Source organism: Leucoraja erinacea, chromosome 5, assembly GCF_028641065.1.
Source record: "Leucoraja erinacea ecotype New England chromosome 5, Leri_hhj_1, whole genome shotgun sequence".
NCBI lineage: Eukaryota > Metazoa > Chordata > Chondrichthyes > Rajiformes > Rajidae > Leucoraja > Leucoraja erinaceus.
Window position 1 is genome coordinate 10,324,027 of NC_073381.1, and position 27,559 is coordinate 10,351,585.

The following is a 27,559-nucleotide window of genomic DNA, read 5'->3' on the forward strand; positions in this document are numbered from 1 at the left end:
ATATTATTTTACATATTAAATATTGGAAGGAAAAACGTTCAGTAGAGTTAGTCCCTGATGAGATAGGAGTTTACAGTCCGAATGGCCTCTGGGAAGAAACTCCTTCTCAACCTCTCCGTTCTCACAGCATGGCAACGGAGGCGTTTGCCTGACCGTAGCAGCTGGAACAGTCCGCTGCAGGGGTGGAAGGGGTCTCCCATGATTTTATTGGCCCTGGAGTTGCACTGATGCACCTGATGTATAGTTCCTGCAGGGGGATTATTGTCATACATGGACAAGGAAGTCTCCAGCTGATTATCATCTGTGATCCTCCCGCAGCCTATCAGTTCAACAAGCCTCTCTATATTGAACACATTTCAGAATTCAAAATACAAGCATTTACAACTTAGAATGAACTCAGTTAGTCCACACTCATGTCCACACTCAATAAAAAGGCATTTTGGCCTGATTCCATTTTCCAATTCTTGGCCTGTAGCCTTTAGTTTAATGCTCTTTAGCTCATTCAAGTACTTCTTAATACAATTGAACTTTCTCCTGTTACTGCATTTTGATACTTAAATTAGAAATCGAAGCACTTTTAGGGTGAAAATTACTCGTCAGCTTTAATTATTTTGCCTTTTAGTCTCTTTACATAGAATCTCCGTCCTCTGGGTTTTGGCCTCTCTACTTAGAGAAATGCCAGGCTCCTCATAATTTTATCAAACCTCCACAAAATATGCAATCATTGGCTCAACAATGGATACTTTCAAGAGAGAGCTAGATAGGACTCTTAAAGATAGCGGAGTCAGGGGATATGTGGAGACGGCAGGAACGGGGTACTGATTCTTGGTTCTTGGTACTTGGTCCTCCAAAATTTTCCAACTGGAATTTAAACTGGAGGTGGTGAAGGGAGGAATTAAGCCAGAAAGGGTTATTGGGAAGAAAGAGCTTATTTAAATTTAGTTGCATCTGGTTGGGTAACTATAGTAGGGTGGAGATTATTCCATGCTTTTCCGTGCGGGGGAAGAATGAATTGCTATACACATCTGTCTTTGTAGCTGGGATCACAAATTGGATCGAATGCCCTCGTCTGCTCCTAATTGGTTTGGGGTTGGTGTAGGTCTTGTAGTATATGTCGAGCTGACCATTTAACATTTTGTAAAAACAGGTCAAACGGTGAACTTCACGTCTGTCTTGGAGTGGGTTCCACCCCAGAGAATTCAGAAGTTTGGTGACACTCGCTTCTCTCTCATAGGTGTTAGTAACAAATCGAGAGGCCATGATCACATTGAATGGTGGTGCTGGATCGAAGGGCCGAATGGCCTACTCCTGCATCTAGTGTCTATAGTCTAATGCCATGCTGACTACTCTCAATAAGTTGCTTACACTGATATCATATGACTGTCCTATAAATGCCTTTTGTATCCATTACTCCATTTTAGCAATGATACTAGGTTAATTATTTTCTTGTCTCCTGGCAACAATTGTAACTAGAGCAACTGGGATGATTATGGACATGGCCTCCAGTGGCTGAGATACATTTCATCCAATCTGTTTTCAAAGATGCTAAATGCCTTAATACTTTCCTTCTTTGTGTGTTCATCTCATCCAGTATTTCTCAATACTCCTCCTTTACCACATTCTATTATTAAGCTGATCACAAATATTCATCAGGAACCACACACATATATTTTACCTCCACAAACATTACAATTTTGGTCTTTCATAGACTGTATTCTTTCATTACCTATATTCTTGCTTATTAGCTCTTTGGAATTTTGTAAATTATTTTAGTCGACAATATATTTTTCAAGCTTGGCTTTACTAATCCCCTCTTTAATGTCTGATGCATTTTTTAAAATCTATCGAGGCTTTCTGCACTTCTGAATGCTCAGACACAAGATTTATGTCCAATGCTACCCTGTTTGCTTCCCATCATCCATGCCACTTTGAGACTATTACCATTCCTATCTGCGGGAATATTGTTCCTCCCAAGACTCACTATCTCCTCCTGAACCCTCTGTCTGCGCTGATATTGGTATCCCCTCTACCAAATGTACTGCTCTAAGGTACAGATTTGCCTCACTACTTTTAGGTTGAGTTATTGACTAAAATATTCTCTTGAATTCACTTTGAACTGGCATAGTTTCTCACAACTGTGACTTTACTGCATAAGCAGTTTTTGGAACTTCATCCAACTACTGATAAGGACCTTGAGCTTTTGCTGTTCACCCACCCCTCCAGAGTGCTTTGCAACCGTTTTAGTGATCTTGTCTCCCAAAGAGACAATAATTAATTTGAGAATCATGATGGTGATACACAACCTTTGTATTCCTAACTCTGGAATTTCCCAGAAGAAGACACAAAGTGCAGGAGTTCTATTCTATCAGTGGAAAATAATTAATCTAAAAATACTAATAAAATTAACGCTCGAGGGCTCCCCAGCCTTTGCGTGATATAAAAATTAGAAGGGAACATTTTGGCAATTTATGGTTTGGCCATAAATATATAATTTGAAAGTTTTAAAGAAGAACTTATGAATTAGCATATTTTATTACGATTTTCAATCGGAAACTTGGTCAAATTCAAGTATTAATTTACATGGCCTTTCTAACCCAAAGCTGCTGCTGCTGCTGCTTCAATAGGATACTGGCTCTGATACACTGATTAGCTTGAAACCCACTGTGGATGTTGGCTCAGATTCTGTTGGCAATCCTGCAAGGAACTACGAGCATTGCTCAGCGGGGAGTCAGCAGGATTTGGGATTCCTTTGCAAACGTGGAAATCCCGAACTTCCTGGCCAACCAACCTCTGCTGGCGTTTCCTAACTGGAGATCTGTTCTGTGCCAAGCGAATGAGGATCAACGATTGCAGGGAAGAAAGAGCAAAATAAGGTACGATCCATTTGTAAAAGTTATGTGTTTTTTTATAACTAATTTGTAAAAACCTCAGTAATTTTATTAACTGAAACTATGTGATTATTTCATTTAGAAACAGTTTTATTACATGATTCAGAAAGAATGAAATCCTTTGATGGCGTTGATAGCTGGGAAGCGCAGAGATATGTTTTTACATATGGGATGGAGATTGACTGCTTGCACTCCCCAGTCACTCACCGGGTGCCTGATTGAGGAAAACTATCACAATGCACGCATTCAGCAAATGCTTTGCAATCTTGCAGAACCCAGGAGTGATCTTCTCTTGTGTGTGATGAGGACACCAGTCTAACTCCGTGCCTTGACATGGAACAAGCCCTTCAACTTCACAGGCAATGTCTGACACTTGGATTTTCTTAATTCCTTCTAAAGCAGGAGGCACAGAACCGTAGGGCTATACGGCACGGAAACAGGCCTTTTGGTCCAACATGTCTGTGCCGACCAAGTTGCTTCTCTGAGCTGGTCCCACCTGCCTGCGCCTGACCCCTATCCATGAAACCTTTCCCTTCCATGTACCAGACTAGGTGTCAGTTAAATTATTTTTAGGAAGGAGTTGAGGAGGAATTTGTTTAGTCAGAGGGTGGTGAATCTGTGGAATTCTTTGCCACAGAAGGCTGTGGAGGCCAAGTCAGTGGATATATTTAAGGCAGAGATAGATAGATTGGAACGGGTGTCAGAGGTTATGGAGAGAAGGCAGGAGAATGGGGTCAGGAGGGAAAGAAAGATCAGCCACGATTGAATGGCGGAGAAGATTTGATGGGCCGAATGGCCTAATTCAGCACCTATCACATGATCTTATGCATGTCATAGTTGTACCCACCTCTGCCACTGTCTCCAGCAGCTCATTCCATATATACACACCACCCTCAGTGTGGAAAAAGTTGCCCCTCACCATAAACTGTTCACATTTCTCTTGCCCTTCATAGGTTTAATGTACCTCTATAAAGTCACTCCTCAGCCTCGGCTACTTTGAAATATGTTAAACACGCATGTACAGAGGAACATTCTGCTTAACTGTAACAGTCCATGGTCTTTGAGGAATACTACTATTTCGAAGCCTAGAAACATGGCTGGATATAAATAATGTTTGATGATATTATGCAGTTACAATATCATAACAGTGACTACAACCCTCACCCCACCTTCTCCAACCCACTTCAAGATGTAAATTTACAATCCTTCAGATACAACATTCAGAATTATAAAGGATTCCCATGAAGGACCCCATCCACAAGCATCCATGGTGGATGTAACTTATACTGTTCCAGGAACAGAAGTTGTGGTGAACAGAACCTTTGTTTACCCATTGTACTCAACGTTTCCACAGCTTCCTTACTGGTTCACTGTAGTAACCCATGCCAGCATCCATTCACCTCACAAACACCTTTCCCAGAAGAGTTGCACGCCTGCTCGTTTTCATTAAGCACCATCTATTCACCTATTTATCAATAGTCTGCTTGCCTGTCTTCCTGCCAGCCATCAGACTTTATAAAACAGGAATGTCGTAATCTTAAGGGGTTGGACAGGCTAGATGCAGGAAGATTGTTCCCGATGTTGGGGAAGTCCAGGACAAGGGGTCACAGCTTAAGGATAAAGGGGGAAATCCTTTAAAAGCGAGATGAGAAGAACTTTTTTCACACAGAGAGTGGTGAATCTCTGGAACTCTCTGCCACAGAGGGTAGCTGAGGCCAGTTCATTGGCTATATTTGAGAGGGAGTTAAATGTGGCCCTTGTGGCTAAGGGGATCAGAGGGTATGGAGAGAAGGCAGGTACGGGATACTGAGTTGGATGATCAGCCATGATCATATTGAATGGCGGTGCAGGCTCGAAGGGCCGAATGGCCTACTACTGCACTTAATTTCTATGTTTCTATCCTGTGACCCTCGCATATTCTTTTTAAGTTGAAATATTTTAGCAACCTCAAGTGTGCAGCCAGAGAAGGAGACATACAGCGTGATCCCGTATCATCCTGTGTTCTACTCAACTGGGCCTTACACTGGCAGGAAACGTTGTCTAAAGGAAGTGTTCAAGAGCACAAGGAAGCTGGAATGGAAGGTCACAGTTTAAGGATAAAGGGGAAATCTTTTAGGACCGAGATGAGGAAAACATTTTTCACACAGAGAGTGGTGAATCTCTGGAATTCTCTCCCACAGAAGGTTGTTGAGGCCAGTTCATTAGCTATATTTAAGAGAGATGTGGCCCTTGTGGCTAAAGGGATCAGGGGGTATGGAGAGAAGGCAGGTACAGGATACTGAGTTGGATGATCAGCCATGATCATATTGAATGGCGGTGCAGGCTCGAAGGGCTGAATGGCCTACTCCTGCACCTATTGTCTATGTTTCTATGTTTCTAGACACCTGGCTCCTCAGGCCTGTCCTGCCTTTCAACGTGATCTTGGCTGATCTGCCCCAGGTCTCAACTCCTCCTGTGTGTGTCAGCTTTCCACTGTCCACCATTCCCTGACCCTTCTAAAAATGTATCCATCATCTTAGTTCAGTTTAGTAGAGATACAGTGCGGAATCAGGCCTTTCGGCCCACCGAGCCCGCGCCGACCTGCGATTCCCGTACACTAGCATTACCCTACACACTGGGGACAATTTATAATCCTTAATCAAAGCCAATTAACCTATTAACGTAGGAAACTGGAGCATCCGGAGAAAACCTATACGGTCACAGGGAGAATGTACAAACTCCATACAGACAGCACCCGTAGTCAAGATCGTACCCAGGTCTCCGGTGCTGTAAGGCAGCAACTCTACCACTGCACCACTGTGCATCTCTTTAAATATTCTTGCTGGTCGAGCCTCCACAACCCTCTGGGGTAGTAATTTTCAGAGACTTGTCACCCTTCGATCATTTTTATCTATTTAAACTCAAGTAGTGATGGTGCTTTTGGTCTTACTGATTGCATGTCACCCACCCCAAGGCTTGCCCGCTGACTATGAATTTTAGTATTAATAAATCATGGGCAGTGCATTTGCAATTTGCAAATTTGCAATTTGTGCCACAAGAGGAACTAGAAAGTAAAATAATAAAGTTAAAGGCAGTTCACGTTTCTTCCAGCGTTTCTCTTTCAGCCTGAGGCTTGCTGCCAATCAAAGCTCAGAGGCACTGAAATATCTCAGCAGAGTTGGATCGCTGCCAATGCAAAGGCCAGAAGATTTCTCACTCCAATGGCAGAGTGAAGGGCTTGGGAGCAGCTGCCTCACGGCCCCCAGTGACCCGGACCCAGTCCTGACCTCCGAGCTGTCGTGTGGAGACGGGCATATTCTCCCTTGACTGCATGGGTTTCCTCCTGGTTTGCTCCCACATCCCATAGATATGTGGATTGGAAGGTTAATTAGCTGCTGTAATTTATCCCTCGTATGCAGGTGAGTGGTGGAGTCTGGAGGTATGCGAGGAAAATAAAATGGCATTAATGTAGACGTTGTGTAATGAGCTGCTTGATGTTCAGTACATACTTGGTGGGCCAAAGGGGCTGTTTGTGTGCTAATTGACTCTATGACTCTGGACTCAGCCATGTGGGAGAATGCGTGCATGGGATATTTTGACGGTAAAATCTCTGTCAAAATCTAATGTATCTTTGTATTTTGCCCTTTGGTGCACTCTGTATTTTTCCCCTTGCTCTGCCTATTGTACTTCACTTGGGCTTAATTGCATTTGAGTGCAGTATTATCTGCTTTGATCAGTATGTGCCACAATAGTAAACCTAAACCTAATGCCTTCAAGACAACTGCGTTTCAAACCATACTGAAACCTTTACACTAAGCACTAAACTTTACTGACCAATGCTCACTTCATGGGGGCAGCCTGTACTTCTGCAGAATCACCTTGCACTGCAACACCGTGTGCAAGGAAGAGATTCCACAATGTTATCAGGGATGAGGGACTTCAGTAGCGAGCTGGTACTGAGACTCGTTCTTTTCTATATAACTTGATATCGTGTTCAGGACAGCAAGACATTTTGTCAGAGCAGATTACACTATTCCCCCTGGTGAATGGGTCAATAATGGAAGGTCTAAAGAGCTCTGACAAACTGGCCAGCTGGCGCAAGAAAAGAGTATATTCTTATTCGGGGAATTCTCTGAAAAGCTGATTCTGTAGATAATCTCTTACATGGAGTTGTACTTAACCGCAAAGAGTCACACAAAAACCAGGCTTATGGAATGAGTCCTGCAGCGAGCAGAGGGCAGGATCACCTTGTCCTGCACTGTACGCCACTGAGATTTTAAGGATGTTGAACCTGCCATCTAATTTAATAACGATGAAAGCCTGGGGATTTTTTTTAGAAGCCTGAGGAAACTAAGCTTGATTCATGAATAATTCTCATTATAAAGGCTGGGACATTAATGATCTTCACCAGCATCAGTTGCTTATCCACTCCTGGTAGTGGGAAACAATTACTCTTTAAATATGTCGTACAGAAGGGACAAGGCGAGATAAATTATTTGTATGTAATATTCTGATATTAATGATCAAGGGAAAATAATTGCTTATTATGCTACCAATATTCCCGGCTAGAATGAATGGTTGGGTAATAATACCCCATCCTCTGTGCCTGGAACTTAAAACACTGCAAATGCATAGGATTGATATAATGTGCATTACAATTGTCCATTCACTGCATTTTTGTGAAGTTATTGATCTAATAACTGTGCTTTACCTTTTTAAGTACATACCAAAGATCGGCATCAGTAGCAAAACCAGCATTTGTTGCCGATATCACGTACGTCATGCTGAGTAGATAATTCGGCTTATCTCGGGAGTGTTTGCTTTATTTTCAATCGTGAATTCTGTTTACTGTCACTTGCAAGAGAGTATGTTAAATAGACTCATTGGACCCTTGCAAATAGACTGCTGTTTCCAGTCTCCCTTAATGTGATGGATTACACAATGGGATTAGCTCTCTTTGGCAAATTGAAGTAATGCAAAACTGCAGAACGGAACATTGCACGAGGTTTCAGTGGGCCAATAATTTTAGACAAACAATTACCTTAACAAGCATTAGATTTTTAAATAAAATGTTTTTCTTGAAAAATGTTAATACTTGCCTTTATCCCTTTAATATCTGTTGGATGTTTAAACTGCAGGTTTACTGCAATTGCTTCTTATTTTGTTCAGTAAATATTACATTTTTGAATGTTAGTTTACGATTGTATCAGGATGAAGTCTCCACGTGTATCTTTCTCACAGCTTCCTATAATCTGGTTTTAACATTTCTGGGAAAATAGTGTGCTGGCCAAATATGCAAAAATATTAACACGCTGTGCCGTTGGGCAACACAGCATGAAATCTCCTACTCTACATAGTGTAAACCACAGGATGTGGCTAATTAACCAGTAACAGGTAATCCAAAACCATGTAAAAGGAACCCTCAGCATCATGCCTCTGAAGAATGAATTGATGGTGTATTGCAATATGTATAAAAAACATCTATATATTACTAAAACTCTCATCTTGTATGTTTCTATGCATGTGGGCGTGTCTGTCTGTCTATAATTGTGATCCCGGAATTATGCCAAAATGGTACATGATAGCGCTAAATATTTTGCACCACCTTGCTTACAATTGTCCTGTGGTGGTTTGTGTCAAGTTTCATTCAGATTAAAGTTATATTTTACAAATGATTGACATTATTGACAAAAAAAACCCCAGCATCAGCACCTGTCCCGCCCCTCTCGTTTTTCCTTGACACCCCATGGGTCCTGAGCGTCGCCTTTGCACACTTTCGGATCGCCATATATTTTCCCCTCGCCATTATCCACCGGCGCCTTGGCACTGAGGCTGGGGCTGCGTCTGCGGCCGGTTCCGGGGGTGGGAAGAGGACACGCCGAGGGTCCAGGACCTGGACGCTGAGACTGGCTCTGAGGGCGACAGCTGCTGCTGCCGCTGCTCCGGACCCTCGCGGTGTCCTGCGAGGGCGGTGATAGGCCGCGCCGAGGATCCGAGGTCTGTGCGCCGAGCCTGGATTTGAGGGCGCCGCTACTGCTCTGGGCACGCAAGGAAGGTGAGGAAAGGCACTCTCAAGATCCTAGGGAGGTGGGGGAGAGGAGTGGGTAGGGAGGGATAGGGGGGGAAAGTGGGGGAGGTGAGGAGGAAGACTGGGGGAGTTGGGGGAATAGAGGGAGAGGAGGAAGGAGTGTGGGAGGTAGGGAGTGGGGAATAGAGGGAAAGGTGGGCAGTGAGGGAGGTGAAGAGTGGAGGAGGTGCGGGATAGAAGGATAGGAGGGGGTAGGGAGGGGAGAGGAGTTATTGAGGGAAGGAGGTAGTGATTGAGGGTATGGGAAAAGAGAGGGAGGGAGAGGTGAGGGAGGGATTGGGGAGGGGAGAAAGAGAGGGGAAAGAGGAAGGAGGATGAAGAGGAGGGGCAGGGAGTGCTGGGGGATACGGGGAAAAGAGCCGTGCCTGCGCAGTTGGGGGCTATGGGTGAATGGTGGAATATTGCGTTGGGGGAACGGGTTGCATTGGGGTAACACATGCGTGGTGGAAACAGGTTACTTTGGGCAAATGGGTGAGTGGTGGAATCTTGCGTTGGGGAAAGGGTTGCGTTGGGGGACCAGGCTTTCCATGGGGGCTGTGGGTGAGTGGTGGAATATTGCGTTGAGGGAACGCGTTGCATTGGGGCACCAGGCCTCCCATGTGACAGGGACCCAACGGGTCCCACTTGGTCTAGTTGTATATTAAAAATAAGGGATCTATTGAGCAGGTAATCTTCACTCTACAACCTTCACAGCGTTATTGTAGCATAATATACTGAAGCTTCCTCCCTTGAATATGCAATGTCAAAATTTGGGAAGTGAAATTAAGAATGGTCACAATAAACTTACAAATAGTAGTAGGTTTGAAGGAGCATCTTGCATTAAGGGATCAAGGTGCAGGGAAGTTTTCTCCAAGAGATAAGGGTCTGGGTAATGAAAGGCAATTCCTCTATGGTGGAGATCAGGTAAGCAAGACACCAAATTAGAGGATGACTCTTGCATTAAATAGTTATTGGTCTGTTGGAGACCCAAAGAGGCAATGGTTCTTGGAGAAAAAGAGGGATAGTTCTTGGAGAAAAGTGAAAGTTGAGCACGATTTCTGAAATCAGAACGCACTGAACTGGAGCCACATGATGACATGAAGTTATGCACCGATTCACACGTGATCCATTGTAGTAGGTGTTGGAACTAGCAGATCAAAGGCACCTTCAGTAAATATATGGTTTGTTTCGAAGATTAACACAGTGCTGGAGTAACTCAGCGGGTCAGGCAGCATCTCTGGAGATAAAGGATATGTGATGTTTTGGGCAGGATCCTTCTCCAGACCGAAGAGTAGTGATCCAAAACGGTACCCATCCTTTTTCTTCAGAGATGCTGCCTGATCCGCTGAGTTAATCCATAATTTTGTGTCTGCCTTGGGTATAAACCAGCAACTGCAATTCTGTGTTTCTAACTTTCTATATCAAGTTTGTTTGGTCATTCATTTGGTTCTGTTCTGGGTTTTTTGGCTCCATGAGAGGTGAATAATTGTAGAAGCTGTCTAAATCCACAAATTGGGGCATGTGCCATGGAAATGATAATCCAATTCAGCTCTCCATGTAACCCGTTAAGACAACAGAACATAGAGCAGTACTGCCAGGAAACAGGCCCTTCAGCCCACAATGCTTGTGCTGAACATGATGCCAAGTTAAAACTGATCTCATCTGCTGGTCCATGACCCATATCTCTCTCTGTTCCCTGCACTTGCATGTGCCTGTCTAAAAGCCTCTTAAAAGCCACCATCCTATATGCCTCCACCACCACCCCTGAATAATGAACAAGACTTCTGCTGTCAGAATGTAAAATCAAGCATGTGGTATATATTTTGGATAATCAGCCATGATCATGTTGGGTGGCGGTGCTGGCTCGAAGGGCCAAATGGCCTACTCCTGCACCCATTTTCTGTTTCTCTGTTTATTACATTATAAATTTATAATTCACTCACTCTTCGCGTTAGAATAAAGGCCAACAGAAGTGGGGACTGCTGTGCAAGAGACTTGCCATAGAGGGAGTGCAGAGACGGTTCACCAGACTGATTCCTGGGATGTCAGGACTGTCTTATGAAGAAAGACTGGATAGACTTGGTTTATACTCTCTAGAATTTAGGAGATTGAGAGGGGATCTTATAGAAACTTACAAAATTCTTAAGGGGTTGGACAGGCTAGATGCAGGAAGATTGTTCCCGATGTTGGGGAAGTCCAGGACAAGGGGTCACAGCTTAAGGATAAGGGGGAAATCCTTTAAAACCGAGATGAGGAGAACTTTTTTCACACAGAGAGTGGTGAATCTCTGGAACTCTCTGCCACAGAGGGTAGTTGAGGCCAGTTCATTGGCTATATTTAAGAGGGAGTTAGATGTGGCCCTTGTGGCCAAGGGGATCAGAGGGTATGGAGAGAAGGCAGGTACGGGATACTGAGTTGGATGATCAGCCATGATCATATTGAATGGCGGTGCAGGCTCGAAGGGCCGAATGGCCTACTCCTGCACCTAATTTCTATGTTTCTATGTTTCCTGCGTGTATTCAATATAATCTCAGCAATGGGGAACTATTGAGGGTAGTATTTTTACACATTCTGCATAAAAGTGGAAAGGAAAAGTAAAGACTGGTGACATTCACAATGCCAAGGTGACTGTGAAGCATTTCAGACATTGCAATACTTCTGTGGTGATTAGCGTAACTTTGAGAAAGACAATGACTGCAAGTTCAAACATAAGATTAATTATTAGTATATTTAATTTATATATTGGCTTGGAGAGAATTCTCCTGATCTTCGTCAAAATAGAGCTGAGGGATCTTTCACTTTTACCTGAAAAATGGGACGGGACCTTAAATTAAGATCTCATCGAAGAGATGGCCCTCTGACTGTGCAGTGCATTTGTTTGTTAGTGTGGATTTAGTGCTCAAAACTTTACACTTTACATCACTGAGGCCTTACTTCTGTTTACACAAATAAGTAACAGAACGAAGGCCTCAATCTACAAGCTAATCAGCATCCATGAACATTAACTGTGCCATATCTCAATTTTAAAGCTTCAGCGAGGGTCAAAAAGATGCATTCAGTCAATATATCAAGGTTAAGTAGCAGCCTTTAATGAGGCAAAAATATGCAATGCATTCCTCAATATAACCCAGGGGAAACATCAAAATAATCTTGCACATGCACAATCATTCCTTGTGATAACCACCCTCTCATCCTGATGCAAACCAAATGTCATGGCTAGAATGAGGTGCTACTGGATTTCCTGCAATGTTTCCTGCAAAATCATACACCACCTTCCCACCTAATGCAGATGAAAGATGCCATGTCACGACTGTTCATAGAAACATAGAAAATAGGTGCAGGAGTAGGCCATTCGGCCCTTCGAGCCTGCACTGCCATTCAATATGATCATGGCTAATCATCCAACTCAGTATCCTGTACCTGCCTTTTCTCCATACCCCCTGATCCCTTTAGCCACTAGGGCCACATCTAACTCCATCTTAAATATAGCCAATGAACTGGCCTCAACTACCTTCTGTGGCAGAGAATTCCACAGATTTACCACTCTCTGTGTGAAAAATGTTTTTCTCATCTTCGGTCCTAAAAGACTTCCCCCTTATCCTTAAACTGTGACCCCTTGTTCTGGACTTCCCCAACATCGGGAACAATCTTCCTGCATCTAGCCTGTCCAACCCCTTAAGAATTTTGTAACTTTCTATAAGATCCCCCCTCAATCTTCTAAATTCTAGCGAGTTTCAAAGATGTATCTGTAACTACTGGCACTATTACTGGTAGCTGCTGATTCTAGGTACAGGAGGCGGCAGGAATAATGTCCTTCAACCCACTCTATCATGAAGACCATCTTCCCTGATCATCCTCTTTCACTTTCCCTCACGGGCAGGTACATATCCAAAGCAGGAGAGAGCTCAGGCACAGGCTGAGGTTCCAGCTTGTGCCAAATTCAAGGTGTAACTTAGTTTAGTTTACTTTAGAGATATAGTGCGGAAATAGGTCCTTTGTGCTACCGAGTCCGCGCCAACTAGCGAAACCCGTAGACTAGCACTATCCTACGTTTAAGGACAATTTCCAATTTTTACTGAAGCCAAATTAACCTACAAAATCTGTACGTTTTTGGAGAGTGAGAGGAGACTGGGAAAACCCAGTAGTCACGGGGAGAATGTAAAGACTCCGTACAGACAGCTGTTGTCAAAAATGAAACTAATGGCACAGGGTTTGACAATAGGAGACCAGATGCAGCACCATTTATCATAAGGACACGTTTGTACGCTTTCCCCAGAATTCATAATGTCCCTTTGTGCCACTGGAGGTGCAGCATGGACAAAAGAACATTTGTTCAAATTAAAACAGTCACAGACAGGGGCTTTGCCTGTCAAATGGTGTACCTGTTTTATAGAAAGAAAATATTCAACACCCTAGAGTGGTTGATTACAGCAGTGTATGTGGGGACCTCCATCTCATGGATGGGTAAGTAGAGAGAATGGAAGAATTGCAGATATAAGCGATAGACCATGATACGGCAACAAGAAGCCTCTGTTAAGTCCAAACACATAACGAGTAGGGGAAGGGAACTAAAGGGAGTGGATAGCTGCAGTGATTCCAATGTTCTGAAATGAGAATTCCACAGTGCAACATTACGTCACATTCCTATAAACAGCATCAACACCATTCAGAAGAAAAATGATTAAGTCATACAGCACAGGAACTTCTGCCTACCAAGTCCATGGCAATCATTGATTGTCTGAATTGATTTACCATGCTCCATTGCTTTCTAAGCTTTGACAACTCAAATGCTTGTCCAGATACTTGTGGGTACTACCTGTATTGGTGTCGATAGTTGTGGGTACTATCGGTGTCGATACTTGTGGAAACAAAATGTTGGTGTAAGTATCTGCCCCCACCATCCACATGTTCTGTTTTCCACCATCACAAATTTTTTTAATGATCATTTTTTTTTATGATACTGCCTGTAAGGGAAATTCATTTTGTTGTCTCAAATTGAGACAATGACAATAAATTTGAATACAATACAATACAAAGTTCCTCACTCCATCCACCCTCCGGATGAAAATGTTTTTTTATTCAGGTCCCACTCAATCTCTTATCCCTTAACCTAAACACCTACTTTCTGCCAACGATCCTATAGCGGAGTTATAAGATCTTTGCTCTCTGCTATGTGGAAAAGTGCCTTATTATCTACGCTCTCCGTGCCTCTCATAATTTTGTGTACCTCTGTCGGGTACTGCCCATCCTCCATTTAAGGCTGTTAGGCATCATGCACCTATTCTTTAATACTGAGCAGGTCCCTCTCATGATGCACATCTTCCCCTTATTGTCCTCAAAAGGGTATCACATGGAACATAGGACATTTGCAACAATATTGCAACTGACCTATTTCAGTTCCGGTGCAACCTGCACATCTTGTACAGGTCCCACATTCCCCAGAAATGGTCCCAATGATCCAGAAATCTACAGCCCTCTTTTTACAGATCATAACACATTTCATTACACACATTTATCCGAGTCATTCTATCCTTTTACTCACTCGCACATGACAATGGAAGCAATTCAGAGATTACAGCCTTTGAGGTCCAACACTTTCATCTGCTACCTTGCTCTTTGATTTCATTTTACAGGATCTTATTCCTCTTTCATCCTGCATCTGTACCAGAATGGTGCACAGACACATGCTATTTACCCTGGCTATAATGCCATAAACTGTTCGGTGACATTGTTGACCCTGATACAAAGGAGGCAACACACATCTGAATTAAACATATGTGACTCCAGAGCAACTCCCTGTTTTCCATACCATTGAATCTCCAACTATAAAACCTTTGGACTCCTACACTTCCCTGCTTGTGCAGCCGAGTTGGAATGGACGTTAAATGTAAAAAAAAAAGGTAATTTGAAAATGTCTGTTGAGTGCAAGAATAAAAAGATAATGAATTCATGTATGCACTATATGAATTGAAAAATACGAAAGATATAATGCTTTCAGCAAAAAAAACAGCTATACTCTAGGGTACTTTTACTTTGCGCATATCTCGGGCTGCACTGAGCATAGGTTATTCCAAAAATGAATCACTTATTATTTTAATTTTCTCTGACAAGATCATTCAGTGTTAAATAACTCCACTGCTGCAGATCTAATGGATTGTAAAAACAACCACGGCAGATTATTTAAATAAATCTCATCACTTTTAAATTGATATTACATGACCTTCACCTCAATATTTATACAGCATGTGTTTTATCTTTGATAGTATAATTCAATTGAAATCAATTTACTTCAGTGTACACTGCGTGAAGACAGCCCATGAGAAGGGCAGATACAAAGCATGTGTCTGGGTATTCAAGCCTACAGTTATCCCAAACCTATTCCATTGCAGTGTTTCACAGCATTACAGAGAGCAGTCAGGACTCCATCCTGCGACAATCTAGTGTGTCCAAAATCTTGAGGACATCGGACCATGGCGTAAAGATTTGGAGGACAAAGTCCATCCTCTGGTTATCACTTAGAATTTCAATCACAAAAGACGATTCATACATTAGAAGCCATGTTTCCAGCTGTAACCCAATTGCTTGGGCTAAGGGTGTTAAGAAACAATAACTGGGTGGTTTTGGAGACAGCTTGCCATAAAATGCAGAGCAGGAATTAAAAGATGTATTAATCTAGTGTTGGGGCAGGAGTAAGTGTGAGAGGGAGGGAGATGCAACATCGAGAGATCACATCTGGCCGGCAAGTTAGTGAACAACTTATCGGCCTTGATTCCAATGAACAGTCCTCTACTTTCCCATCCTCTGAAATTCCCATCCCACCTATCATCTACTGCTGATCAACTCGTTCCCAATAATCGAACACAATACCACACCAAATAAACAATACAAGATATCCTTGGGCATTAAATTATGACAAAGGTTAGGCAAGTATCTACTTATTACTCTTTTTGTTGCCTCTTGATCCTGCCTTTGTCAGCGCATGTGCTTCTGTGCATAGGCATCTTAGTGGGTGCAGTAAACCTGACTGCAGGCTGCTCGAGTGTACGGGAGGTTGCAGAGGACATGCAGGAAGGCAATGACTACATCAGGGTCTGCAGAGCCTGGCTGGAGACTGCTCTGCCTTATTCATAGCAAAAGAATTTGAGTATAGGAGCATTCATAGCAAAAGGATTTGAGTATAGGAGCAGGGAGGTTCTACTGCAGATTTTATACCTAAATGTAGGGGTCCTGGTAAGGGGTCTTGGTGAGACCACACCTGCATACAGTTTTGGTCTCCAAATACATATAAAGGAAGTCATTTTGGTTTAGCCATTCAGTAAAAAACATCATGGCTGCTAAATTCCCCTCTCTATTGTCTTTCCATTAAAGTTACATAAAGGAGGGTTTCAGAGCAATGGGAACTCTAGAATGGCTTAAAAGGAAATGTCCATCCAGTCCATCGTGCTTGTTCCTGCTTTTTGAGAAATATCCAATTTATCCCTCTTCCCCAACACCACCGCACATTTTGCATTACACATTTATCCAATCCCCTTCTGAAGGTTCCTATTAAACCCTGCTTCCGCCATCCTCCCTGGAAGTGTATTCAAGATCATATCAACTTTTATTGTGAAGAAAAGATTCTCTTTACCACTGCTCGAACTGTTTTTCTAATTAATCCGTTTAATTGTATTTTAACTGATGCGTGTGTTCATATGTTCACTTTTACATGATGACTTCTGCTGTTCTGAGTTTCTAACAAGACAGCAACAAGACAGGAAACAAAAATAGCACTAAATCCACAAACCAAACAGAACTCAAGATCACCTGTGCTTGGATAGTTAGGCATCATTTTAGTATGGCCAGTTCTACAAAAACTCTTGATCTGGGATGATCGATGGTGCTGTTCAAGATGATCTTTGGTTTGGCATATCCAAAATAAAAGAAATAATACTGTCATCAATACCAAATGATTACAGCCGCACAACCCTCCTACCCTCCAATTAGTAAACCGAACCCCATTGAAAAGGAGTACAAATACTGGAAAATGAAATATGGGAGATGCAGAGATGGATGAAATCTAACAAGGTCTTGTTCAGTTGATATGAACAACTCAGTTCAGGAAAGTGCGAAAGTGAACCCTCAGCATTTCTCACAGGGATAACCAATGTGAGCACAACAACGTTATCGATGCAGATGCACTTTTGTACCTGGTTCAGGACTGAATAAAAAGTGACACAACTAGAACTTTCAAGCTCTGCACATTTCTGGCGATTCAGTTTAATCTTGGAGATAAATTTATTTAAATAGAACTGGGCAAAGACAACAATATATAATGGATTTATTCATAGCTTTCCCCAAAGCTAATTCCTTGGGTCCGTCATTCCCTGAATCACGGTTGGATGATGGCAATAATTCAAAACAAAGACTGAAATGAGCGAAGCAATCTTTGATGCTGCTGCTGCTGCTGGACCTGCTCTGAGAATTAGGAATAAGTCCAAGTGCTAGAGTGTGTTCTTCTGAGCGAAGAGCTGAGGCAGCGGGGGAATAGAGGAAGTGTTACTGGCTGTGTGCCCGGGAGCTAAGGGATATATTTCCACTCTAACACACCTTTCCCTTGGACAAATCATCCAACTTCCTCAGAAAGACACAGGTTTCAGTGGTGTTAATCCTGTTGCACATAGTTTCCACGTACAAGAGCCAGGATCTAAGAGTAAACATTCATAAACACTCCCAAATGGGATGGAATGGTATGTTAGCATTCATAGCAAAATGATTTGAGTATAAGAGCAGGGAGGCTCTACTGCAGTTGTACAGGGTCTTGGTGAGACCACACCTGGAGTATTGCGTATAGCTTTGGTCTCCTAATCTGAGGAAAGACATTCTTGCCATAGAGGGAGTACAGAGAAGGTTCACCAGACTGATTCCTGGGATGGCAGGACTTTCATATGAAGAAAGACTGGATAGACTCGGCTTGTACTCGCTAGAATTTAGAAGATTGATTGGGGGGGATCTTATAGAAACTTACAAAATTCTTAAGGGGTTGGACAGGCTAGATGCAGGAAGGTTATTCCCGATGTTGGGGAAGTCCAGAACAAGGGGTCACAGTTTAAGGATAAGGGGGAAGTCTTTTAGGACCGAGACGAGAAAATCATTTTTTACACAGAGAATCTCTGGAATTCTCTGGCACAGAGGGTAGTTGAGGCCAGTTCATTGGCTATATTTAAGAGGCAGTTAGATGTGGCCCTTGTGGCTAAAGGAATCAGGGGGTATGGAGAGAAGGCAGGTACAGGATACTGAGTTGGATGATTAGCCATAATCATATTGAATGGCGGTGTAGGCTCGAAGGGCTAAATGGCCTACTCCAGCACCTATTTTCTATGTTTTTATGGAATGATGACGCACAGATTGTGCTGTTGCCTCATGGTTTCAGCAACCTGTGTTTGATCCTGACCTTCAGTGCTGCCTGTGTGGAGTTTGGATGTGGGTTTTCTCCAGCTGTTTTGGTTTTCTGTCACACTTCAAAGATGTGTGGTAGATTAGTGGGCCATTGTAAATCACTCCCAGTGCAGGTGATTGGCAAGGAATGCAAGGTGAGTTGACGGGCATGTGTAAGAGACAGTAAGTTGTCAAGTTTCGGAAAAATATGAAGGGAAACGTGAATGATGGGTTTACTCCCCCAGGGGCCAGCATGGGTCGAATGGGTTGAATGGCCCATCTGCCTCAGACAAAGTAAAAACCACTGACTATTTGCATTCTTGCCAAATCAACAGCAACGAACAGCTCAAAATATTCCCTGAAAGTGCAAGAGGCCTGATTCATAAAAATGAATAAATATTTTGTTGGAAAATCAATGCTATTTGCATTCACCACCATCCATACAGTAATCAGCTCGGGCTACGGAGAGTGCATACTGAAGTACCATATGACCTTTGCTGTGCTCTGAGCTGTCCTGATGTTGTTAAGCTTCTGCAAAAGGCCGCAGTGTTGCATTTTGGATTCTTGCCATGACATTTACACATTATTTTCAAGTGCACCTCTGTGGTTACCTTTCATTTGTAAACCCTAATACGAGAATTTATATCGTGAATTTTGATTCAATGCAGCTAATACAACCGTCTCCTGACACATTCCCATTAAAAAACAATTGTGAAAAAAATATTGCATCTTTTCCCTTTTTTTTTGAGCCGTTTTAAACCAAACAAATTAAATTTGTCTGGCACTTTGTCACAATAATATACCATTTAATGACCTCGTATGCCTCCGTTCCAGTTTCTCTATTTTCCTTCTGGATTTTCTCAAGATTCTGCCTCATGTTTTGGACCTTACAGTCACTCTGATCACTTAAGCAGAACCCATTCTCCCAGTGTGTGTCAACACTCGAGTAGAAATCTGCAGGGATTCAACTGATCATTACATGCAAAATCATTCTGGCTTTATATCTAAATTATGCAGGACATTAGGGAGCACTTGTAGAAAGCGGATCCTTAAATACAGTCAGCAATCTTCATCCATTCAGCAAATGATCATTCCCTCAGCTAAACATCGACCTGTAGGATGCCTGGAAGTTGCTGAACAGCCATCAGGAAGTGAATCGTCTGTCTGGTTCATTATTAGTTGGGCCACAAACGGTGGGTGATGGAAGGAAGGGTCAAATCTCCTCCCGAGAATAGTGTCTTAGTGCAGATCAACCATTGCAGACAAGGGAGGCCTGGACTGATGTGGACAGCACTCTTGGCGATAAACCTTGGTAGGAACTGATGCATGAACAGGGAATTTTCTTTACCACATTTTTTGGGGGAAATTCTTCAGTTAAAGGGAAAAAAAGGCGAAATGTTACAAATAAATATTTGATCCTGATGTTAAAAACTACAGCCTGTCAGCCCATGGTGCTTCTGCCAGTACCTCCAATTGGTAGTCCACATTTAGGGGAAGGTTTGGATTGGTTTACCGCAGTGATGTGAGGAAGGACATGTTTATTTTCCAAAAGGGTTTCCTCGCAATATAGTCTGGAACCTCCAGCAATCCTGGAAAGGTTCACTGCTTCTAAGCTTCTGCAATGCGCGAGGGCCAAGGTGGGCCAGTCCTCAACACTGTATGCACTTAAAGGTTCTCCACCCCACTGTGGAAGAGCAACAAAGTCACCTACAGTTTGGATTGTTTGTAAAACAAAGGGGGCTTGGTGGGGTTGTTGGGGAGAGAGTAATGGTGGTGGACAGTCAGGTCGTGCTCCCTCATGAGGTTTTTTTTTAATCAAAGAGGCCTTTCAGCCCATCAAGTTTATGCTGGCTCATCACTGCAGTCATTCCATTCCCTCCCCCCACTTCTTTGCCTGTAACCTATTCTCCCTCATTGTATGTCTATTTCTCAAGATTCTCCCACCAGCCGCCTGCAGATGCAGGGTAATTTCCAAAAGACAATTAACCCACAAACCCGAACAGGATTTGGGATGTGGGAGGAAGCCGGGTGGATCATCCAGGAAAAACCCACATGGTCGCAAGAAGAATGTGTAAACTCCACACAGGCAGCACTGGTGGTCTGCATTGAACCCGGGTCAATGGAGCAACCAGGAAGCAGATCTACCAGCTGCGTCAGACCTGGGTTGTAGGAACTACAGCCAGCTGCTCAGAACAAGCATCAAGCCCACGGCCAGGGATGGACTTTGGGCATAGAAGAGAATGTGGAGTCATGAGGCTCTTGACTGCAGTGATGAGCCAGCATAAACTTGATGGGCTGAAAGGCCTCTTTGATGATGGGGGGGAGGGGGGAAGAGTTGAGCTTGTCCTCCAAAAAGGGGTGAAAAATGAGGTCGGAGTCAACAGTTGGACTGGGAGTGGATGGTTACGGGTTACACTTTTTCTCGCGGAGAGTTGTGAGTCTGTGGAATTCTCTGCCTCAGAGGGTGGTGGAGGCAGGTTCTCTGGATGCTTTCAAGAGAGAGCTAAATAGGGCTCTTAAAAATAGCGGAGTCAGGGGATATGGGGAGAAGGCAGGAACGGGGTACTGATTGGGGATGATCAGCCATGATCACATGAAGTGGCAGTGCTGGCTCGATGGGTCGAATGACCTACTCCTGCACCTATTGTCTATTGTCTCAATGGAGAAATGCATGAGGGGTGAATATGCAGCTTCCTGTATTTGAACATGAATGGGATCTGACTTAAGTGGTACACCTTCCCAGCTGCTGGGCGTACCTAGGATATGTACTAATAACCAAGAAGAGCTAGCCATCCACTCATCCTGTCACCAAATTCTTCACAAAAATTCAGGCATGTAGACAATATAAATACTGTGCAATGTGTCAGCATTTCCAAACCACCATCACTTCCATGATAATTAACTACATCGGGTATTACACAATCTCCTCCACTTTGAAGCCCTTTGTTGTAAATGCTTAGGTTTCAAAAAAAGTGAAAAACCATGAAATGTCAAAGTCTTTCTTCTACAGCGCATATTTCTCATGCATGTATTAATATGGGCACCGAGGTTCACTTATGCTGTGCTAATGGTGAAAGCAGACAAGGTGCAGAGACAGGGAAGGTATGATGCATGACCACAATTAATATGGTCCTCAAATCTCTGTTACTTTGCCTGCCATATTAATGGAAATTTAGTTGCTTCTAGCTTTACTTGGCTGATAAATCCTTTAATCTCTCTGCACTGGATGACTCATTTTCATGTGTCATCCTGGAAAGAAAATAAGTAGTAAGAACTGAATTAGATTAGGCAGACCTGCACCGAGATTGATTGGGACTGAATTATATAAGGTTCACTTTTCTGCTCTATGGGAAAATTTCTTGCTTACATGAACCTGCATTGTTCTCAGGCTGGAATAAACACCAAGATGACAGGAACATCAGATAATTCTAGACATCCACAACCTGATTCATCTCAGTCCCAAGTCAACCTTTCCCAGTGTTCCGAGTTCATTTTTTTTCACTCATCTCTTAGTGTCTATCTTGCCCAGCATTCCAGAATCTAATGCCCCTGTCCCACTTAGGAAACCTGAACGGAAACCTCTGGAGACTTTGCGCCCCACCCAAGGTTTCCGTGCGGTTCCCGGAGGTTGCAGGTGGTTGCCGGAGGTTGCAGGTAGTGGAAGCAGGTAGGGAGACTGACCAAAAACCTCCGGGAACCGCATGGAAACCTTGGGTGGGGCGCAAAGTCTCCAGAGGTTTCCGTTCAGGTTTCCTAAGTGGGACAGGGGCATTAAGCATGTTAATTGGATTGGGTCCCTAATTGGTGAATGGACTGTGATGTATAATTATTTGTACACGTTGCTGCTGCTGTGTGTTACAATCTGTGTATTCACAATCGCTCAATGCTAGCTGTTGAGTGACCACTGTGAACATAGTGCTAACAATGCTTAGCAATGCTACTGCTGTGCAGTTCAGCAGAGAATGGGAATATTCAGCGGTTAGCATTAGCCAACATTGGAATTCAGACCTAGGTGAGGTGCAGCATGACTGAAACGGGTGCTGGCAGGAGTTATACATCTTGGAGAATGGCACAAGTAAGGAGAATTGGCTCCTTACTTCACACATCTTTGGAGGCAAGGGTCAAGCAACCCTCCGGACACACTGCAATGGCAAACAGTGGTATTCATCACAGGAGTCATATCTTGACCTGGCTGTTATCTAGCAGTCTCAGTCATGTTCAAGGTCAGTGAATCTTCAAATGCCACCACGTCATGCTACCCGTGACATACTCAAAACTCTCTTCAATGCACCACATGGCCATCACCACCTCTGTTAGTCAGCGCTCCTAGCTGATGTTCCAAAGCACCAGCAACATCCAGTATGTACTTCTAGTTAGTACATCTATTAACATCCAATCCACCTCTCAGCACTTGTAGGCTCGGCCAGCTTTTCAACCCAGTCGGAGGCAGTGCCCAACCCCCTGCCAATACCACCTGTTACAATAATTCCTTGAAAATGTACAATGTTGCAACTAATTCAGGGTATTCGCCAAGAGTTTTGCTTGATGCTTTTGCATCACAATGATCTGACGGCTCTAGCAGAATGTATGCGATACATGGGGCAAATCAACTCTGTCATGGTAACTGTGGGCCAGGCTAGGTGTTTGATCAATCTTTGACCTATGCTGAGGTTTGACGCTAGCTGCAGTGTGTTATCCAATGTTGCCACATTGCCTGACTACATCATAGCAGCTATGGTCAAATCCACCTAGTTCCACGGTACACCTAACTTCGCCACTGAGATCAAAGAGGAAGGAAAGGGTTAAGACAGATTGGGAGAGGAGCACAATGGGAGGTTGAGACATTGTCAGCTTTATGCCGCTGACTGAAATAGGACAATCCCTATTGTAGTTAATACACGTATATTTATTCTGTCAATTCTTACCTGACCGACAAGCAATGTCCACGTCCTTTTCAAAGTCTGTCTGTTCAGAACAAATCAGAAAAATCCATTAAAACGCGAATGGCAACAATTAAATAAAATCAAGCAGACACAGTTGAACGGCAGATGCTGGAATCTTGACCAAAACCCAAAGTACTGAAGTTACCCCATGCGACAGACAGCGTCTGTGGAGGAAACGGTTAGGCAATGTTTCAGACTTTGAAGAAAGGTCTAAACCCAAAACTTTACCTATCAATTTTGTTTTGCTGCCTGACCTGCTGAGTTATTCCAGCAATTTGTGTTTTAAAATAAAAACATGCATTGATTTCTATTAAAAAATACTGAAGATAACTTTGCTTAACTTCCAATGAACCCGAGTTATTCTGAAGTAATTCTGAGCTATTCCGAATAAGTCTGAAAAAGGGTCCCGAAACATCACCTATCCATTTTCTCCAGCGATGCACCCAGACCGGTTGAGTTACTCCAACACTTTTGTGTCTATCTTTTGTATAGATTAGCATCGGCAGTTCCTGAGTTATAGCAGTTTCAGCCTTTGGAGTAAGTTGCAGGGTGCATTTTGGAGGTTATGAATCGGCTTGGGAAGAAGGCAAGTATAACGGAAATATGGAGGATGATGGATAATTTCAAATGATAGTTCATTGTTCTGCCCTGTACAGAGCTAGTTCTTCACATTGCACTCATGTGTCAAGTGATAAGGACAGAAAATAGCTAGTAAATCCAATTCAACCTGCAATCAGAGAGGCTTTATAGTATGCCTGGAATTAAAAATGAATCACTTACTGGAAGAATAAAGTCATTTTTTTAAATCAAATGAAAAGAACTATTGAATTAGATTATTTCATGGGAAGATGCAGGTTAAGTTCACAACTGAGACAGCACAAAGCTATTGAAAGGATGAATGCGACTGAACTCGAAATGAGAGTACCAATTAGCACAAGCCTCATGGAACAATAGCTTTGTGTATAAAAAAGGGAAATTAAATTCAAACAGCATGCAAAGTATGTGAAATCTCAACATAAGTCAAGCTTAAATGATTGACTTTCACAAATTGATTGTTTGATTTCCATTATGACCTTTTAGAAGTATTTTTGTGAGTCAATGTTGTTATGAGCTTGGGTCAAAGATTGGACTGAGTATTAAAAGCTCCAAGCCAGGCTTATGCTAATATTAGCAATTTTCTGTGCTGGGAACTAGGTCCTGTCCAATGCTCCCAAAGCTACATTTTGTTGAAGTTAGTCTTCCTATGGGTAATATTTTAATTGCTTTGCTTTGATTGATAAACAAAATTAATGCAAATGAGCCCTAATTTTCCAAGTAAGAAGTGAAACAATGCAAAGAAGCTGAGGGTTTGCTGTAAATTGATTTCCTTTAATTTTGTTATTAGAGTGTGAATACAAATGTGCCGGCTGTTGTATAGGGCACAACAGCAAGTCCCTTATCCAGGCTTCCTTGTGCTGCAGTGAAGTATAATGACAAATTTATTTTTGATACACTGAATTTCTGAATTTTATGCAATATCAAATGAAGCAAGCAATATACATTCCATATACATGTAGGAAAGAACTGCAGATGCTGGTTTAAATCGAAGATAGACACAGAATGCTGGAGTAACTCAGCAGGACAGGAGACGTCTCTGGACAGAAAGCATTGGTGATGTTTCGGGTCGAGATACATTCCATATTCCAAAGGAGTCAAACAGCATTTAAGTAGATAGAGTAGCTACACAGAAGAGTGACAGTAGACTGGATAAATCAAGTTCAAATGACAATAACATGTCTACTTAGAGAAGAATTTGTTGGCTGATAATAGAAGCAATCACATTAAGTCTCATTCGAAGGGCAGTAGATTAGATAATGCTGCTACTTACACTAGCATTAGGAGGTTGCTTTGAGTTGTGTTACAGCAATCGAGATTCTTTCCAAATTCTGCCTCCCTCCTTTGGGAATAGAGGCTGGTTTCTAATTACCACCCTCTCGGATGAGATCATGTGCTTACAAGAGAACTTCCAGAAGACCGAGGCAGAATCATAGATGGGTTGCCTGTGTCCATTGTCTGTATCAACGACAATGACCAGAGAGGACAGATGTAGTGGAATAGCTCAAGTCAGGCCAGCTGGTCCAATAATCCATCACACCAATATTGTCAAGGTGACAAAGCATTCTGTAGTGTTTATAAATCGGTCATCTGTGGATAATTCTTCCCAGATATTTTTCCCTTTGAGAATAGGGAAGATTCAAACAAGAGGACATGACTTCAGAATTAAGGGACAGAAGTTTAGGGGTAATATGAGGGGGAACTTCTTTACTCAGAGAGTGGTAGCGGTGTGGAATGAGCTTCCAGTGGAAGTGGTGGAGGCAGGTTCATTGGTATCATTTAAAAATAAATTGGATAGGCATATGGATGAGAAGGGAATGGAGGGTTATGGTATGAGTGCAGGAAGGTGGGACTAAGGGAAAAAAAGTTGTTCGGCACGGACTTGTAGGGCCGAGATGGCCTGTTTCCGTGCTGTAATTGTTATATGGTTATATAACGAGCCATCAATAGAAACATAACCTGACAATATTATCAGATGTTTATTGCTGTTGACTGAGTTCAATGACTAATGTCCATGGCCGTAAGGGATGGAAGATTTTCTATATGTAGATGTTACGATCAGGTCGTTCAGGTCATTCCTCATCAACCGTAAATGTTAACTTTGTTTCTCTCTGTGTTGATGCTGCCTGGCCCACTGAGCATTGACAATGCTGTTCCGTTTTAGTTCCAGTCATTAGCTGAGGTTTCAAGTGCCTACTGTTGTTGGACAAGGAGAATGTGAGGTGGGTAAGTATTACAGCTCCAAGCCTGGCTGGTGCTAACATTTTGTAAGGTTTTGTGCTGGGAGCTTGGTCTTTTCCAATTATATCATTGGCTTATTTTTTTTTTAAGTTAATTTTCCTATAGGTATTTTTTTAATTGCTTTCCTTCAGTTGATAGGGTTTCAACCACCAAATGCCAGGAAAGAAAAATACTATCACACCAACGCATCTGAACATGATGCGTTGGTGTGATAAAAGGTACTGATTATACTGATGGATCCATGCAGAGCCACTTCAGTGCAGTGCTTGGGGAGCACCTCGCTGCAGAATGAAATGCCAAATACGTTTCAGACACATATTTAGAAACATCCATTGAACAATTCTAAACTGTCTGCAAAGCTAGCGTTCAAACAAATATTTAACAGCCAACAAGCATAATGACAATAGGTGAAAACCACTTTTGACATTGCAGTTTGTGGAACCTTTGTGTGTACACAATAACTGGCATCTGAATACAACCAAATAGCAATTGCACTGGCAATTGAAAACGCCTTAAGATATTATGGGGAAGCAAACGCCACTGTAGAAATATCAGTACTTCCTTGATTCCCTCTAATCCTTGAACAGAGCTCAGAATAGAATCTTTATTTGCCACGCAACCACGGTTGGTGGTATTTGGGTTCGGTACATGATGGTACACTGCTTTAATCACATTAACACATATAACAACACAGACCACAGTAATAAAGTCCATCCATACCACATCACAAATCACAAATCTCACCAACAGAACATAGTGTAAAAGAACAGACAAAGACCATAGACAAGGCACTATATACATCAAGTCCTTAGTGTTGTCTGTTATTGGAGGGAATTGAATGTTCTTATTGCTGAGGGGAAGACGCTGTTTTGAAAACGGGTGGATTTTGTGGCAAGTGACCTGAGGCGCCTCCCTGAAGGGAAAGACTGGAAAAGGTGGTTTGCTGGATGGGAGGGGTCCGAGATGATCTTCATTGCCCGTTTTGAGGTACGTTGAAGGTAAATGGAATGGACTGAGGGGAGGGGGGAGTTGATGGACCTGGAGGCCTTGGAGACAATGCGCTGTAATCTGGAGCATTAATTGAAACATTAATTTTCAAATTATACACCACAAATTACAGTATATGATGGCCATTCACTTTCTTGCACTGGTTTATTGCTATCAAGAGGGTGGGTGTGACCCTTGCAATCAATGAGCATAAACATTCAAGCTGAATTCAGTCTCTCAATATGACCTTTTAATGCTTTCAAAGCGATGGTAGTCATCCATTTGAAGTAATACACACCAGACATATTATTACCATCTTGCCTTCCCTCAAAGTCAAACTATGACAGGGTTGAGCTTTTGCAGAAAATGAATGAATGATAGTTCATGGCACACAGTTCTGATACCAGGACACCTGGGAATGTCAGAGAATGTAATGAGCAAAATGC

At 42.7% G+C, this 27,559-nt stretch overlaps 1 protein-coding gene across 1 annotated transcript in view; it reads right to left on the bottom strand.

Moving 5' to 3' along the window:
- Positions 1–27,559, bottom strand: part of adgrb3 (adhesion G protein-coupled receptor B3) — a 711,502-nt gene that overhangs the window by 30,179 nt on the left and 653,764 nt on the right. Inside the window, 2 exon segments of the mRNA XM_055635039.1 lie at positions 16,738–16,827; positions 23,274–23,313. Coding sequence (XP_055491014.1) covers positions 16,738–16,827; positions 23,274–23,313 — 130 coding nt within the window.